Here is a 17,201-nt window from a genome sequence, read left to right as displayed (position 1 = left end):
TTGATGCCGTTATTAGCATTAATTTTAATGTTGTCAAAACATTATGTGCTGCTGTTGCTATTTCTCTCTACTTTACTCCTGTGTTCTTGCTTTCTCAGATCCATACGTGAAGGCATCTCTGGTTTGTGAAGGTCGAAGGCTGAAAAAGAGGAAGACGTCCATAAAGAAGAATACTCTCAATCCTACGTATAACGAGGCTCTGGTCTTTGATATCCCCAACGAGAACATTGAGAATGTGTCGCTCATCATTGCTGTCATGGACTATGACTGGTAAGATCATGACTGCCTTTTTCATGCTGTGATAGGATCTGAGACACATGCTGCAACATGTCAAGCTCTGTGCGGTGATATATGAAGCTTGACAGGAAGTGCCCACTTGTAACTTGAGGCATGCTTACAGGCTGTGTCTCACAGAATTCATTCAGGAACACATGGATTTTGCATTCATCGAATGAATGAAACATTTATAAAAGGTCTGAGGGAGAACTTTAAATTAGATCTACACAATGTTTCCTGCAGAGTCCACTTGTGTAATACAAACTATACATACAGTCAAACCAAAAATTATTCAGACATTTTTTATATATTTTTACTAGTGGGTGCAGGACACTATAGTTAATTTATGTAAGTGAGGATAGCAAAATAAAGTAAACTGTGACATATTTTACCCAAAAATTCTTCATACAGTGAAATTGATAAAAATTTGGAACCAAAAATTATTCAGACACTTTGACCTGAACATGTTTTGCTCAAGTATTATCTGACATAATTAAGATTCATTTTTCTGACACAGTTTAACTCTGAGATCTTGTCATATTTTATTACCATTATTTTTAAACTATAGTGAATAAACTGAATTAATGAATGAAATGTTCAAGGTGTCTGAATAAATTTTGGTTTGACTGTATAATATATAGTCATATATAATATATTTTTGTAATATATAGTATATTTTTGTACATTCTATTCATCAAATAATCCTGAAAAAATGCATCATGGTTTCTACAAAAATATTTAGCAACTGTTTTCAAAATTGATAATAATAGATTAAGAAATGTTTTTTGAGAATCAAATCAGCATATTAGGATGATTTCTGAAGGATCATGTGACACTGAAGACTGGAGTAATGATGCTAAAAAAGTCCACCACAGGAATAAATTACACCTAGTTGAAAATCAAAACTGCATGCATTTTGCGGAAGAACATTGATTTATTTGTGCTTTTGGCACTGCATGACTGTGTGGATGAATATGATTATCCTACTGCTCATGAAGCACTCACTACTAGGCTTAAGAGAATTAACCAGTTTAGATGGAATGGATCTCAAGCTAACTAGCTGAAGAAGTTTTTTAACATTAATATGAGTTCCCCTAGCCTGCATATGGTCCCCCAGTGACTAGAAAAGGTGATGGGTGTAAACCAAGCAATGGGTAAAATGAGAAAATGAAAGCTCAGATGAACCAATCTGGAATCTTCCCTATATGTCGTCATAAGGGGAAAGGTTACCTCCCCTTTCTCTGCTTTGCCCGCCCATGAGAAAATGAGCTACTACAGCGAGATTCGAGCACAATATTTTTTTTTCCTCGAGAGACATTATGCCTTGTAAACGAGCGAAGCATGGCAGTTGCGCAGTGTCTGGATGTACAAATGAACACCTTAGTATTTTTTTAGTTCCTTCATCCGAGCCAATGAAGAAACAGTGGGCTAGTTTTATTTTCTCTGGTAATGCGCTGATACAACTTCCCATAGTTTTGTATGTCTGGGCCACACATTTCCTCAACGTGGGCCAATACAGCCCAGTTACTGTCGCTAATGTAAAGGTAGACAGCATCAAGTATGTGTGTGAATACACACACTGTAATCCGAGTGTTGTACATTTCTTTGTTGTTTGAAAACGTTCTGCTGGTGTTATTATGATGCACGCGATATCCACATTTCCAGATTGCAGAGCTTGATGTAATTGTAATAAGATTGTAAAAACTTTTAAGATTTATGAAATATAAAATATGTAAACAGATAAATGATGTTGGCATGGTAGCACATTTTCCTAATTTAGTTGCGCTGGTTAATGTTTATAGCTGATAATTATATATATAATATATATACGATAGCAAATCAGAGCAACATGAAGAGCCAACAATGTAGACTAGCATTAGCTACATGATAATAACTGTAACAGCATACATAAACCAACTAAAGGACCGTATTCAGACACAATGTTTAAACTAACTATTCGGAGATGTCCTGCTGTAGCCACTGAGTTGCAACTTCTTCATCCAGTGCTTCTCCATCCGGATCAGATTCTGGGTCAAACTGAAAAGCTTGAACGACTGCGTGTCTACGAGCCATTGCGATACATCCACTGTCAACATTAGCGCATAGAGACAGAGCGCATTTATGTTAATCTGAAAACCACGCCCACCGGGGGGGAAAACAATCCAACCGTCTCCATTGACTTCGTATTGCGTGAGGCTGCCTCCTTGTCTTTTCTGACTTATTACAAAAAATAGAACAATGTCTAAAAGCTGCTGTGTGACAAGGTGTACAGCTAACAAACTAAAAAAACCAAGAAATAGGTTTTTATAAGCTGTCGACCCCAAAAAACGAATGTTTAAGGACATAAAAGTGGATACAGGCAGTGAGACAGAGCGGAAAGGGTCATAATTACTTTAAGAAATACACTGGAGGGGGTCGTAATTGGCGACAACATATGCTAAACAAACCAACAAAAACAAAGCATTCATTATTTTTTACCATGTCAAAGAATTATTTCACCTGTCGCCGATTACGTTCCCCTCCAATGCATTTCTTATAGTAATATGACGCGTTGCTCTCTGTCTCACTGCCTGTATCCACTTTTAAGTCCTTAAACATTCGTTTTTTGGGGTCGACAGCTTATAAAAACCTATTTCTGTTTTTTTTTTTTTAGTTTGTTAGCTGTACACCTTGTCACACAGCAGCTTTTTTTGTAATAAGTCAGAAAAGACAAGGAGGCAGCCTCACGCAATACAAAGTCAATGGAGACGGTTGGATTGTTTTCCCCCCCGGTGGGCGTGGTTTTCAGATTAACATAAATTTTCCTGATAATTTACTCACCCCCATGTCATCCAAGATGTTTATATCTTTCTTTCTTCAGAAATTAAGGTTTTTCAGGAAAACATTCCAGGTTTTTTCTCCTTATAATGGACCTCAGTGGGGTTCACCGTGTGGAAGGTCCAAATTGCAGTTTCAGTGCAGCTTCAAAGGGCTCTACATGATCCCAGATGAGGAATAAGGGTCTTATCTAGTGAAACAATCAGTTATTTTGTAAAAAAAATAAAATAAAAATGTATATACTCTTTGACCACAAATGCTCGTCTCTGTTATCCGCCAAGCATGACGTATTCACATTGGAAAGGTCACGGGTGATGTACGGGGAAGTATCGCGGTAGGGCAAAAAACTCATTTTCTCCTCCAACTTCAAAATCATCCAACATCATTGTTTTTCTTTTTTTTTTTTTTTGTAAAGGACATTTGGCTTATTCTTTGCACGTTCGCTTTGTAGACACTGGATCGGTACTTTCATCTACCTCATGCATGACCTTTCCAACGTGATTACGTCATGTGTGTGGATCGCAGAGCTAGTGCAAGATGAGCGTTTGTGGTTAAAAAGTATATCATTTTTAATTTTTTTAGAAAATAACTGTTTCGCTAGATAAGACCCTTATTACTCAGCTGGGATCGGGTAGAGGGATTTAAGGCTGCAGTGAAACTGCAATTTGGACCTTCCACCCATTGTACCCCATTGAAGTCCACTATATGGAGAAAAATCCTGGAATGTTTTCCTCAAAAATCTTAATTTCTTTTCAACTGAAGAATGAAAGACATAAACATCTTGGATGACATGGGGGTGAGCAAATTATCAGGATATTTTTATTCTAAAGTGAACTAATCCTTTAAAGGTACAATTTGTGATATTATTTTCCGCTAGAGGTCGCTAGAAGCCTATTCAAAACAAAGGCGTAGTTTATGACGCCAAGTTTTAGAGTGGAAACTTGGGACATGCGGTCTCCATTTCAACGGACGGTGCAAAAGAATAGGGATTGGAGTCTGGAAGAACTCATGTTCGTGGATGCGATTACTAACGTTACTGTAGTATGAAGCAGAGCAGGACCGAGTGTTGCGGGAGCTGAACCAGGAGCTGGAGCGATTGATCAACACACGCCTCACGAGCAGCGGGACTTTTATTATGACACAGTCGCCGGCGCCGCTTATGCTTTTCCGGTCATGAGTTTACGGGAGCTGTCCTTGTCGACAGAACCAGCGTCAGATGGTAAACAGTAATTATGTTCCATAAATAAATAACACAATCCACCATAAAACGTACAAGAAGTAAATAAGAAACTGCTTGAAGCAAGCTAGTGGTTTGCTGGACGCTAGACACTACTTCCGCATTTGTCCACGGCACTGTTGTCATGTGGTTTCTACGTCAGTAAAGACGGTAACAAAGGTAAGTGACGTCATTGACAGGCGACTGCACTGCCCCGTGTCACAGTTTATAATGGGAATTTTCTCATGATTTACAAGTAGTTGAAAACATTAGAGATATTGTTAGTAATCAGCTGGACAAAATATATAACACTAGCCTAGTGGTTTTTGGATATTTTACTGCAAAAATTTTACATATTGTACCTTTAAGTGACTTAATTACAATGTTCAGACTAGACCACAGTGCATTTTACTGCAGTATGTTGTTTGAGAAATTAGCAGTGATTAAAACTAAAAAAAGGATCTTTTCATGCATTTGGCTGATACTGATAAGATAGTTTGTTGTTTAATTAGTGAATTAGAATTCCTGTTGCACATATTTGTATGTGTCTGCGCGCTCCGCTGAACATAGGGCCTTATGCCTCTGTGTGTCAGACTATTACTGGTGGACGTCTGCACTGTTTTGCATAAAGACAAACACCTCATGAATATGCATGATGGCCTAATAATAATGAAAGTAACGTCTGGTGGTGAGACACTCTGTAACACAGCCAGTGTTTCTTGTCTGGTGGGCTTAAGTCACCTTGTGTGTGTGTGTGTGTGTGTGTGTGTGTGTGTGTGTGTGTTTGGCTCTTCTTGCAGCACTTCAGTATGACAGAACTTCAGAGTGCCATTTATGTCTAGTTTTTATATTATTCTACATGTTTTTCACTTTTCAAAAAATAAGTATACCTACTGCTAGGTGTGTATTGTCATCTAATCCCACTTTTATGCTCATATTTTGTGTTCTTTTGTGGGAAAAATAAGCTTTGTGAAAATCAGGTGCATACAATTCGTGCATCAGATTCTATTTTAAGGATCTCTTTCAGTGCTGAGGAAATCCATATCCGAGTTCCCCAAATGTGTTTGTCGATGCTCTCTATGATTCCATCTCTCCCCAATGGCACACGGCACACCACCAGCCCGTCCTAATGAAGCAGCTCATCTGTGAGCCACAGATAACGCCTGATGAATTGCTCTTAGCATTGCTGCATGCCATCTGTGCTAAACGCTCTATTCAGAAACGCTATCTGCTGGATAATAGTCATTTCTTACATATATATGACATGCTAAACAATCAGCGCAAAACATTTTTTGCAATGTTTCTATATTTAAACCAGCATTGCTTGTTTGAGATGAAGAAATGTTCTTGGCATGGAGATGCTTCTTAAGACTCATCACGAAAGTTTAAATCTTCAGGAAAGTTTGATTGACTATTTTGCAATTATTGTTATCAAAATAAAGGCAGGTCATATACCCTGGCACCCATTTAATTCAGCATGATTTGATTTATTTGCAGTGTTACCAAACTACAAACTACTAAAAATTTAAAGTAATTAAACTACAGTCTAACAACCCTTTTAAAAAGTACTTATCTACACTACAAGCTACATTTGAGGCTATTTAAGGGGTCGAATTCAATTCAGTTGTATAACTATCAGAGCTGTTTATCTGGCTTAAAAAAAGAAGATCTTAGGGTGACTGCATTAAATTAGACCAATACATTCCTACTAAAAAAACCAAATGATTAATATAACCGAGTATAAACATAATGCACAGCGGTTTGGACTCGAGCTCAAGTGAATTGGTGACCCATTCATTTAAACCTGTTTGTTTGAACTATCCAAACAAATTATTTTACTAAAGAAATTAGTGCTTTTGTTCATCAAAAAAAAGTAAAGACATGTATAATGTTACAAAAGTTTATTTTAACATTTTATTTTATTATTAATGTTATTTTATCTTTATTTCAAATAAATGGAGTTCTTATGAACTTTCATTCATCAGTGAATCCTTAAAAATAATGTATTATGAGTTCAACAAAAATATTAAGCAGTATAGCAACATTGATAATAATACTAAATGTTTCTTGAGCAGCAAATCATCATACACTGAAGACTGGAGTAATGATGCTGAAAATTCAGCTTTGATCACAGGAATAAATCACATTTTAAAATATATTCAAGTACTGAGAAAATCCTGTTCAATGTTAGGAAATCGCCGAGGGCTTTTGGAAAAATCTGGGGCTCCTTTCTGGAACATTTACCTTCTCTTACTACAAACTAATTGTAATATCATCTGTTGTGCTTCTTTTTTTTTTTTTTTTGTATAAGAAAAATGAAGGTTGTAATGTTATGTGTATATGTATTTTTTCATGCATTATAAATGAAAATAAAACCATATTTATATATATATATATATATATATATATATATATATATATATATATATATATATATATATATATATATATATATATATATATATATATATTCAAGTAGAAAAGAGTTATTTTAAATTGTATGTTTTTTTTGTTTTGTTTTTTATATATACAACTTATACAGTAATTCAGCCTAAGTGAACATACAATTAGAGACTAAAATCTTCCTGACCCCTAAATTTTGAAGAGTATAAATAAATAAATACAATCAAACAGTTGCAGGGACTCATATTTCTTGTGAAATTACTGTTAAGTATCTATCAGCACTACTATAATAGGTTAGTTATGTTCATCAAAGTAGGTCTTCAAAAAAGTTAAGCCATATTGTCTCTACACTAATCCAGGCCAATAACAACAGATTTTTTATATTTTACGCTAGCTTTGCAGTAAACATTATGCATCAATATAATTCATTTAGTCTCCCTTGTCTCTGATCAACAGTAAATGCAAGAGGAAAGATTTACTTAAGTTCCACTTATTAGACCCAGTTGTTATTCCACCTTCACTCAAGAAGCTTTTCATACTCACTTTTCATGTAATTAAGTGATTATGACAGCTCTCTCTTCTCATCTTCTCTCTCTCGTTTTCTTTATCAAGGTAATCAGTAGACCTATCATAAATGAATGCCCATCTGTCCTCTGTGACAAATTTTCACTCAAATCATTCAATCCGTTCCCTGTGCTCCCGCCTCGTTTTGTTTATCTCGGTAATTCAGTAATTGGAATGTACCTCTGTCTCTCTCTCCTTCTGTTCTCTGTTTATCTGTGTAATTACGTGATCCCTCTGTCTGTGTCTGCGTAATTAAAGGACTGCATGTGGAAACTCTCTCAGTGTGTGTGTATCTTAATGGGCAGGTTGCTATATGACACAAAGGTCCTGTCTTTTTCTTTCTAATTATATGATGCAGATTAGGCCTGATTTTATATCTCATTACTTTGTGATTTTTCGCTCCTCATGTTCTCCTGTGTCACTTTTCCGTCTTTCTTTCGCTCTCTCTCGTCCATTTGTTGTAATGGATGCACTGTGCTGTGGTTCTCCTTCATTTCTTAGCCTAACTGCATTAATTCAATCCCTCCCTCCCACTCTCTTTCTCTCTTCGTCTCTCAGTATCGGTCATAATGAGGTAATTGGGATGTGCCGTGTGGGCAGTGATGCTGATGGGCCGGGAAGGGAGCACTGGACAGCCATGCTGGCGAATCCCCGCAAGCCTATTGAACACTGGCACCAGCTGGTGGAGGTAGACAGCGTGACCGCATGGAGTGTGTGTGTGTGTGTGTGTGTGTGAGCATGTGAAAATCAATCAGTGTGCTTTGTGTGCTGTGCCCTCTATGCTTGCCACGTCCTTCATTTTTACACCTGATACCTGTTTGTCCTTATGAGTGTACACCATTCAAGCAGATTCGCATGTCTTAAACACAACTAGAGTTGTCAAAAATAATGGTACTTATTTGTGTGCATGTCCTGTATAGTGCTTGCACTTTTACTTTTTGGTTAAAATGCCCTACTGTTGGAGATATTAATGTAAACACAATCAGTTGTGTTTTAAGTGTATGTAAACAGATGGAAAAAAAACTGAATGTGTGCATTAGACCTTGCAGTGTAAATACAATCTAATAGAGCTGCTGCTGTCTATGTTGACAGTATTAATCAGAGAACATTGGCACAAAAAAGAGCGGACCACTCAGTCACTAGCTACATTTACATGGACACTTTTTCCTTCAATCTGAATGAATTGGCACCGACTGACGAATCCAAACGTAGTGTTTACATGAACGCTAAATAATGTGATCGGGATGATGTGCATGTTTATGTCACAAGTACGCTGCACTAATAGACAGAGTTTTCCACTGTTGTTGCATACTGACCATCCTCTCCTTTCTTTATTTTAAAAAGCAGACTTAATATTTATCTATTTCCGGTCCTAATTAGGCGACGACGAGCACATGAACCGTTGCGTCGTGCTGCTTGTGTTTATCAAGCAGTAAAAGCGCCTTTTCCCGAGCCTAAAACCAGTCGTCTGTGAATGAGAGTATGAAACAAGGACTGATGGGACGTTATCCTGCTCCACTTTACAGACGATGAGTGGAAAAAAAGTTTCAGAATGACAGGACACACATTTATGGCACTTTATTCAACGCTCGTTCTGCTCGTCATACGTCATTGCGCTATTTCTACATCATTGCACATGTGCAGTACTCTCCAGTTTCGGTTTTCAACCCGATCAAGTGTTTACATGTCCTCTTGATCGGATTACGGAATAAACCACCACTTACAATCCGAATGAAATTGTAATCAGATTTGGCTAATTCATTCCGACTAACTTGGTTACATGTGACTTTTTCATTCCGATTGTACTACTAGTCCAATTGCAGTCAGATTATTAGTGTCCATGTAAACGCAGCTACTGACTGTTAATGTGAATAATTACTTGAAAATGCGTAAAGGCTACATTCCTTTGTTTATAATTTAATTAGTTAAAGGGTTAGTTCACCCAAAAATGAAAATTCTGTCATTAATTTCTCACCCACATGTCGTTCCAAACCTTCGTTCATCTTCAGAACACAAATGAAGATATTTTTGATAAAATCCGATGGCTCAGTGAGGCCTCTATTGACAGCAAGATAATTAACACTTTCAGATGCCCAGAAAGCTACTAAAGACATATTTAAAACAGTTCATGTGACTACAGTGGTTCAACCTTAATGTTATGAAGTGACTTTTTGTGCGCCAAAAAAACAAAGCAAAATAATGACTTTATTCAACAATATCTAGGCTGTTTCTCAATTCCAAGAACGCAGAGAACGGACTTGCGTTCTCGTGGAGTCCGGTCTTGCCAGGTGACCTTGAAAGAACGATCTCGGAAGGACGCAAGGACACAGAACGCATTATTTGAGAATTGAGATGTGCTGCGATCTTGTTGCTCAACTAACCGTCCCAGCATATTATAAGTGGCTAATGCCCAATAAATACAACATAACAACACAAACAAATGTCATAACCTATTAAAAAAAATTCTTTCAAATTATTATAGACATTGTTTTCATATAATTTTATATCTTTTTATTTCACCACGTGTATTTATGAAAATGAGTAGCCTTTGGCTGTTATGCTTTGTCAATGTTAAGATTATTTTTTATATGCCAATAAAAATACTGCAGGCTTTCTTCAGGTTATCATTTTATTAAAATTAAGCAAAACAAACGGTTTACTTTCACGAGCCGTCACGTATTTGCGAGCTTGTAGCTGGAATCTCACGAGAACTTTAAAGCTTACAGGCTTCCGTACGTCGACCGCCGCAGCGTCTTCTGGGATTTTTAACGGTTCGATTCCCTCAAGTTTGCAATCAATGCATCCTCGATATCAAGAACACATCCGGGTACTTTCATGCGTCCTCCATTCTTGCGTTCTTGAGTATTGGAACGAACTTCGACGGTTGATGATGACGTAGAGCAAGAACACAAGGACGCAAGATCGCTGAAGAACGCATATTGAGAAACAGCCCTAATGATGGGCAATTTCAAAACACTGCTTAATGAAGGTTCAAAGCTTTACGAATCTTTTGTTTCGAATCAGTGGTTAGGAGTGTGTATCAAACTGCCAAAGTCACGTGAGTTCAGTAAACGAGGCTTCGTTATGTCACAAGTGTTTCTAAATTTCAACGGTTCACCACTGGGGGGCGTGACTTTTGCAGTTTGATACACACTCCGAACCACTGTTTCGAAACAAAAGATTTGTCACCCATCACTAGATATTGTTGGATAAAGTCGTTTTTTAGTTTTTTTTGGCGCACAAAAAGTATTCTCGTCACTTCATAACATTAATGTTGAATCACTGTAGTCACATGAACTGTTTAACATGTATTTAGTAGCTTTCTAGGCATCTGAAAGTATTAATTATCTTGCTGTCAATAGAGGCCTCACTGAGCCATCGGATTTTATCAAAATATATTGTAATTTGTGTTCTGAAGATGAACGAAGGTCTTACTGGTGTGGAACGACATGAGGGTGAGTAATAAATGACAGAATTTTCATTTTTGGGTGAACTAACCCTTTAATGTAGTACTTCTATTTCTTGAAAAAATAAATAAAAGTTTGAATGTTTGATATTGAAATTGTGCAATCAAATTTTCACTGGCATTGGCATAAACAACTAAAATGTTGCTTTCACTAGATAAGACTAAAAGAAAATCTAGAAAGAAAAAAGTAAAATTAATAAAAAAAAAATTCTGGTAACTCTTTCCTTGAAGCCTGTATATATTATGTATTATAATAATGGTATTCATAATGCATGTTAATGCATTTGTAATGCCCTATAATAGACCTTATAATCTTAATCAGTATAATACTTATCTTTCTCCTGGTTATATAAAATAAGAGTTATGTGTAAGTGCTAATGTATTGCATATTAAATCCTAACCGCAGGAAGTGGTTTTATTTAATATAATTTTTCCTATTGCATGAATGCTTACAAAATAAAATAAATAAATGGACATGAAATACTCATTTGAGTTGAAATATGTTTTTGTATGTGAGAAGGAGACATAAAGACAACTCAATGGTCAGTTATGCAGTGGTGTTAAATGCATTAATACCTCACTTCAAAATTCCATTGCATTTGTTACGTGTGATATTCATTATCTTCCTAATTTTAATTGGTCAGTATAGATGTATTATAACTGTGATCACACAGTATGAATCATGAATTACTTATGTACCAAATCACCTTCTGAATATTCATGTTTATTCATTGATGTTTACCCTCCCAGGAGAAATCTATAAACACATATGTGTCAAAGAGTGCCGCAGCCTCCCCTAAGCCACACATAGTGGTGGACAGCCCTCACTCTGAGTAGAGATGTGAGTATTCACACATGAACATAAACACACATACCGTAAATAGAAGGGTACTTCCTCACATGTGGGATCTGTGTGGGTGAATGCATCAAAGGGTTACTTCAGGTTTCATTCATGAACTAACAGACTGAAAACATCAATGGCTATGTTCACACAGCAGCAGGATACATTTGTCAGTCCTGTTTTACAGCACCAGATATGGTTACGTTCATACAGTTTTGTTATTAACAATTGCATTCTAGAACCAAATTGGATGCTTAAAGCTGAATTTTGAGAGCAAGTGTGGGTAATCTGTGCGATGTACATGGAACCGGAATCGCACTGGGGTGCATTTCCCATACAACGACGTAACTCACAGCTTCACTACCATAGTACGATGCATCATTGAACAACTGTTTCACGACTGTTTCCGGAAACCGTATCATCCCAAACTTGTCGTTCAGCCATGTTGGCGAATGATGTCACGCAGGTGGTGGAGTAATAACTTCTTTAAATGATCCTTTTGAGATCAAATTAATGCTAGATGTTTTGCTATAAATAACAGACAAAGCATCTGAGTACTAATTCTTATCTTTCTCAGTTATTTTGCTTTATTTCCAGATTCAATCACAGGCTCGTTCTTGCGTATCAGAGCACATACACGTATGCATACTCTTCAAAAATGGTGCTTAAATCTCTTGACAAACTAAAATATGTAAATGACATTTGTAGATATTCAAAATAAAAGATATACATTGTACTTAATGTCAGCTTGGTTATTTTGCTCAAGATAAGGATTTATTAAGTCCACATGTCATAAAAACAAGAAACTATGCTTCTAACCACAGCTCGAGTGTTTCGTTAGCATGTTGCTAATGTACTGTTAAATGTGGTTAAAGTTACCATCGTTTCTCACTGTATTCACGGAGACAAGAGCCGTCGCTATTTTCATTATTAAACACTTGCAGTCTGTATAATTCATAAACACAACTTCATTCTTTATAAATCTCTCCAACAGTGTAGCATTAGCCGTTAGCCACGGGGAACTATCAAACTCATTCAGAATCTAATGTAAACAATATAGCACTATACAATACTCAAATAATCTGATGCATACATGCCGCATGCATGACAAACACTTTATAAAGATCCATTTGAGGGTTATATTAGCTGTGTGAACTTTGTTTATGCACTGTTTAAGGCAAGCAGGAGCTCCGTGGGCGTGGAGCACGAGAATTAAAGGGGCCGCAGCCTGAATCGGCTCATTTATAATTATGCCCCAATATAGGCAGTTAAAAAATGAATTTAAAAAAATCGATGGCGTATTTTGAGCTGAAACTTCACAGACACATTCAGGGGACACCTTAGACTTATATCACATCTTTTTAAAAAAGTTCTAGGGCACCTTTAAGGTTTGGCTACCCGAGACTAGTTTTGTGAGAGAAATTCTGCTGTCTGAAAAAATATTTAAACAGCATTTGAAGCCACTGTTGGTTGATTAAGATTTGACACATTAACTTGCTCCTCAACTGGATTCATTTATTATTATTATTTACTCGTTTTTATCATGTCAATTGTGATAAGTCTTTCTGGTATTTATGTAGGCAATATCTTTGATATACAAAATTGTTAAAAACATTTGTTCATACTAATAGAATGCCTTTCTAAGCTATTTAACAGTCACACCTGCAGTTGTCAATCCAAAACACTGTATGAATGCAGCCATCTGTTCACTGGAGCTGTCTGTGTTTATGTTACTTGCTGTTAGCGTTTCTATGTTTAACAGTGTTTTTTCTCTCTTTCTTTTTCTCATCCTCAGGTCAGCATTATCTTTTTAGCAACAGAAATACATTCTTTCTTTTCACCTGTGAATAATTTTTCATCAAGAAAGAATCAGAGAAGAGAGACTGTGCTTGCATTAGTGCTATTCCTCTAAATCAACCCTGCAGACCCAACACAATATATAGAAAAACACCTAGACTAGACCGGACTCACTTACACACACAGGTACATCCACACACACACACAAAAACACAAACAGACATACAAACACATGGAATCATAACAAAACTACTGGCATGGATGGTTTTGCTTCAGGAATGATGTTAAAATCAAAATATTTCATGATTTATTCAGGGGAAATATGACAAACATTCCCACTTTAAATAGATAATCTTTATTTAGTTATTTGAAACTGAGCCTACAAAAAAAAAGAGATTTTAATTACTTAAAAAAAAAAAATAATCAGGAGAGAGACCTGATAGATTATGGACCACGAATGTTTCTGTGTATGTGTGAGCGCATGTGCGTACGTGAGTTTGTACGGGTGTCTGTGTGTAGCTTTAGAAAATCTCTACAAAGTGTTTTCAGTCGGACAAGTAGCTGCAGGTTCTCGGAGATGTCTTCTCTGCCAATGCAGAATCCTTGCAACTGTTTCCTGTTTCTCTGGAGAGGAGGACTACTTTATGACCGTTCCCATTTGGAGAAGGAGAAATAAGGACGGAAACGTTGGCCAAATCATGTCGTGCAGTATTGAAATGTGTCCCTCTGCCTTTTACTTTTTTATCAACTTCTGCTTGGAGCTCATTGAGATAAGCAGTGTTTCCTTTTTCCTTTGTTTACCAGAGTCCAACCATTCTTCTTGTTCTACCAGATACGTACGGAACGAAATGGTTTGAGAATATGTTTCCCTGACCTGGACACACTGGCAGACTGAATCCCCTTGAGAACTTTTCCAAAGGGAGCTATCGTTGATTTCAAATATTGCCAGAGGACCCGAACTGAGACGGACCTTGGATTTGTGTGCGCTTCCTGGAAACATATCCTAGGGGGGAAAGATCTGGCCATAGTATTTTATTTTTATACCATGCCAGGATATTTTTTTGGGTTCTCTTAGACATTTTTAATTTCAAAAGAGGAAGTGTGTGCTCTCCATCATCCTTCTGCCAAGAGGACCGCTTCGGAAAGAGGCACGCATTGATCCTCTTTTTCCTCCCGTGTATCCTATGTGTTTGTGGGAGTGCTTTTTTTGTGTCGATATGTGTTGGCTCGTTGGTTTGTGTGTGCGCGTGTATGCCCGTCTGTCGGTATATGTCACCCCGTGACCCCACGTACGTCTCCACTTCCTTCGCCCCGTCCTGTGTCCTGCACAGAGAAAATCTCGTTTTGAACAATCAAGTGTCTCCTGTCCTGTGTCTTAGAGGAACTGTTTCTTATGTAGGACCTGTTGCACTTGGTAGGGACAGGGTCTATTTCTTAGACGCGCGTTTCGGTCGTTCTCCGTAGAATGTGGTAGTGACCTGTCTCCGTTGTGTCCCTAACCAGCTCGTCACTGAAACGTGTCCCTAGCCTGATCTGTGTTCTCGTGTTGGATGTGCTTTTCTTTTTTTTTGTAAATGTGCTCTGTGTGTACGAGGGGACAAATCTGGTGGCCACAGCTATGGAGGAATAAAATGTTGGAAGTTTTTCATTGTCTTTAAAAGAAAAAGGGGAAAAAAAAACAAAACAAACAAACTGGTTCTCTTCATCTCTTTTGGCTAATGTGACTATCTTTTCTGTCTGAGCATTCCTTGCAAACAGAGACAAAGAGGGGGACACGTCTTTTATCGTTTTGGTGCCATGAGATAATTTCACATTACTGACTGACTTCAGATGCAATGTTTCTTTTTTCTTCTTGTATTTATTCAATCAGGTCGCTGCTTCTGTAGTCAGAAACATAGTGACCAATACACTCAATTCACACACCCTTGATATCCAGGGTCACTGCCGCTATTAAAAGGATAATTCACCCAAAAATGAGAATTCTGTCATCGTTTACTCGCCCTCATACCGTTCCAAACCTGCATATTTTGAAAAATGTCTCTACAATGAAAGCCAATGTTGTTTTTGGACCTTACCGGCTTTCAGTTGAGACTTTCTTCAAAATATCTTTTGCAGATGAAAGAAAGTCATGCAGAAATGACAGCGAATAATGGATGAATTTTCAATTTCAGGTGTACTATCCCTTTAATATCACAGTACAACCACTGCCAATGCTACCACACACATCCCTCAGTTGAGGAATACTGCATTACCAATCACTAACATTCATGTTATTGAAATGTACATCAGTATAATTGTTTCGCACTGAAACCCCTTGAGCTCATATTTTCTCAGTTTCTATTATTAATCACATGCCAGGCCTCAGGACGCACACACACACGCTCTCACCGGTTTGCACTCAGTCCTTAGTCCGTTATCGTATATCAGCTCTTGTTGTTTTCTAAGAGGCCATTGATTCCGTCATACACGTGGATGTGGTATCGACCTGCAGTCTTCAGCCCTATCAAGCTCCTGTCTCCAGGCCCATCTCTTCTGCTGCCTTAGATCTTAGACACTGTGGAGGCACAATCCCTGTAGAGTGACCTCTGACCCCCTCGTCAGCTTCCACACAATACAAACTTTAATGATAGCTTTCTCTTCGGTTCAGCCCAGCCCGTATGTTTTTTCTCTCCATCTCTGTTTGTCTCCCCTCTTTCCTCTGTCTCTCTATGTCAGTGCAATTCTGAATGATCCTGAGGAAATGTGTTTGCATGCTTATATTAACATGGATGATGTCAACTTGATGCAATGATAATTTAATAAGTGATGCTCAACACAAAAATCTGACGATGAACTTGATACTAACACTACTAATGACAAACATGTTGACCTAGCAACCTGTTCGATATCATCAAAACACTGATGATTAATGTTGTTAATATTGTATATCCTCTTTGAAATGGTATTACAGTTTCTGGGTATATTTTTGTTTGTTTGTTTGTTTGTTCGTTTGCTTTTTTAGTTTTCTTTTAAAAAGGTTTACTTTTTTATATGTTGAGATTACGCTGAGACTTAGAGCAAGATAAAAATGAAATGCAGTCAGGGTGAGAGAACATTTCAGCTGGAAAAAAAAAAACAAAATTGAAAAAAATAATAAAAAAAAATAAAATAAAATAAAAAATCTCCCAAAAAACTGTTAGGAGGATGATTATGTGAATGATAAGGTGATGATTCTAAGGCTGGAGCGATGATGGCTGAAATAAAACATATGTATGAAAAATCATTGCGATGTGTTTGCGTGATACAGCTGTCTGTGTTTATGTAATGGGTTGTGAATCACCCTGACTTTTCTGTCTACCTCTTACTTTGTGTCTCACCCTGGTCCCCCTCCTGCTGTGCATTAACTTGTGTGTAATTATTTAGTTACCATCATACATTTTTTATCGTTGGCCCACTTTATATAAGCAGTGTTGGAGCATTGCATCCATGTACATGCTTCTGTTTTTCTGTACTTCCATAGGCACGCAAACACACTCACAACCACATATGTCATACCCATAAATCAAACCTGGCCCTTCCCTGCCTCAGCCTCGTTCTTAACATCAGATCGTATCCTTATGGGTCTTCAGGTCACGACACAAAATTCCCTGGCGTTAATTGCACCCATGTGGTGGGATTCTTAGTAGATGGTTTGTTACTGCCTGATTGATTCATCGGCCTCCATCTTGACTTCTAAGAGTCACATTCATGTAAGTGTAATGCACTGTTCATCTGAGCTTCACTGTACACAGAAGAGCCAGAGTCAGCACTCTCTGACACTCACAGATACAGGAAGAGAGAGG

At 37.4% G+C, this 17,201-nt stretch overlaps 1 protein-coding gene across 1 annotated transcript in view; it reads left to right on the top strand.

Annotated features, from left to right (window-relative positions):
• Positions 1-16,839, top strand: part of syt3 (synaptotagmin III) — a 40,615-nt gene extending 23,776 nt beyond the window's left edge. Inside the window, exons 8-11 of the mRNA XM_067374387.1 lie at positions 99-270; positions 7,835-7,964; positions 11,493-11,583; positions 13,379-16,839. Of these exons, the coding sequence (XP_067230488.1) occupies positions 99-270; positions 7,835-7,964; positions 11,493-11,579 (389 nt within the window). The 3' untranslated portion in view covers positions 11,580-11,583; positions 13,379-16,839. The remainder of the gene's footprint in view (positions 1-98; positions 271-7,834; positions 7,965-11,492; positions 11,584-13,378) is intronic.
• The last annotated feature ends 362 nt before the right edge of the window (positions 16,840-17,201 follow it).

Source organism: Chanodichthys erythropterus, chromosome 3, assembly GCF_024489055.1.
Source record: "Chanodichthys erythropterus isolate Z2021 chromosome 3, ASM2448905v1, whole genome shotgun sequence".
Taxonomy (NCBI): Eukaryota; Metazoa; Chordata; class Actinopteri; order Cypriniformes; family Xenocyprididae; genus Chanodichthys; species Chanodichthys erythropterus.
Note: the sequence above shows the minus strand (reverse complement) of the source record. Positions and strands in the feature narration are given on the sequence as shown.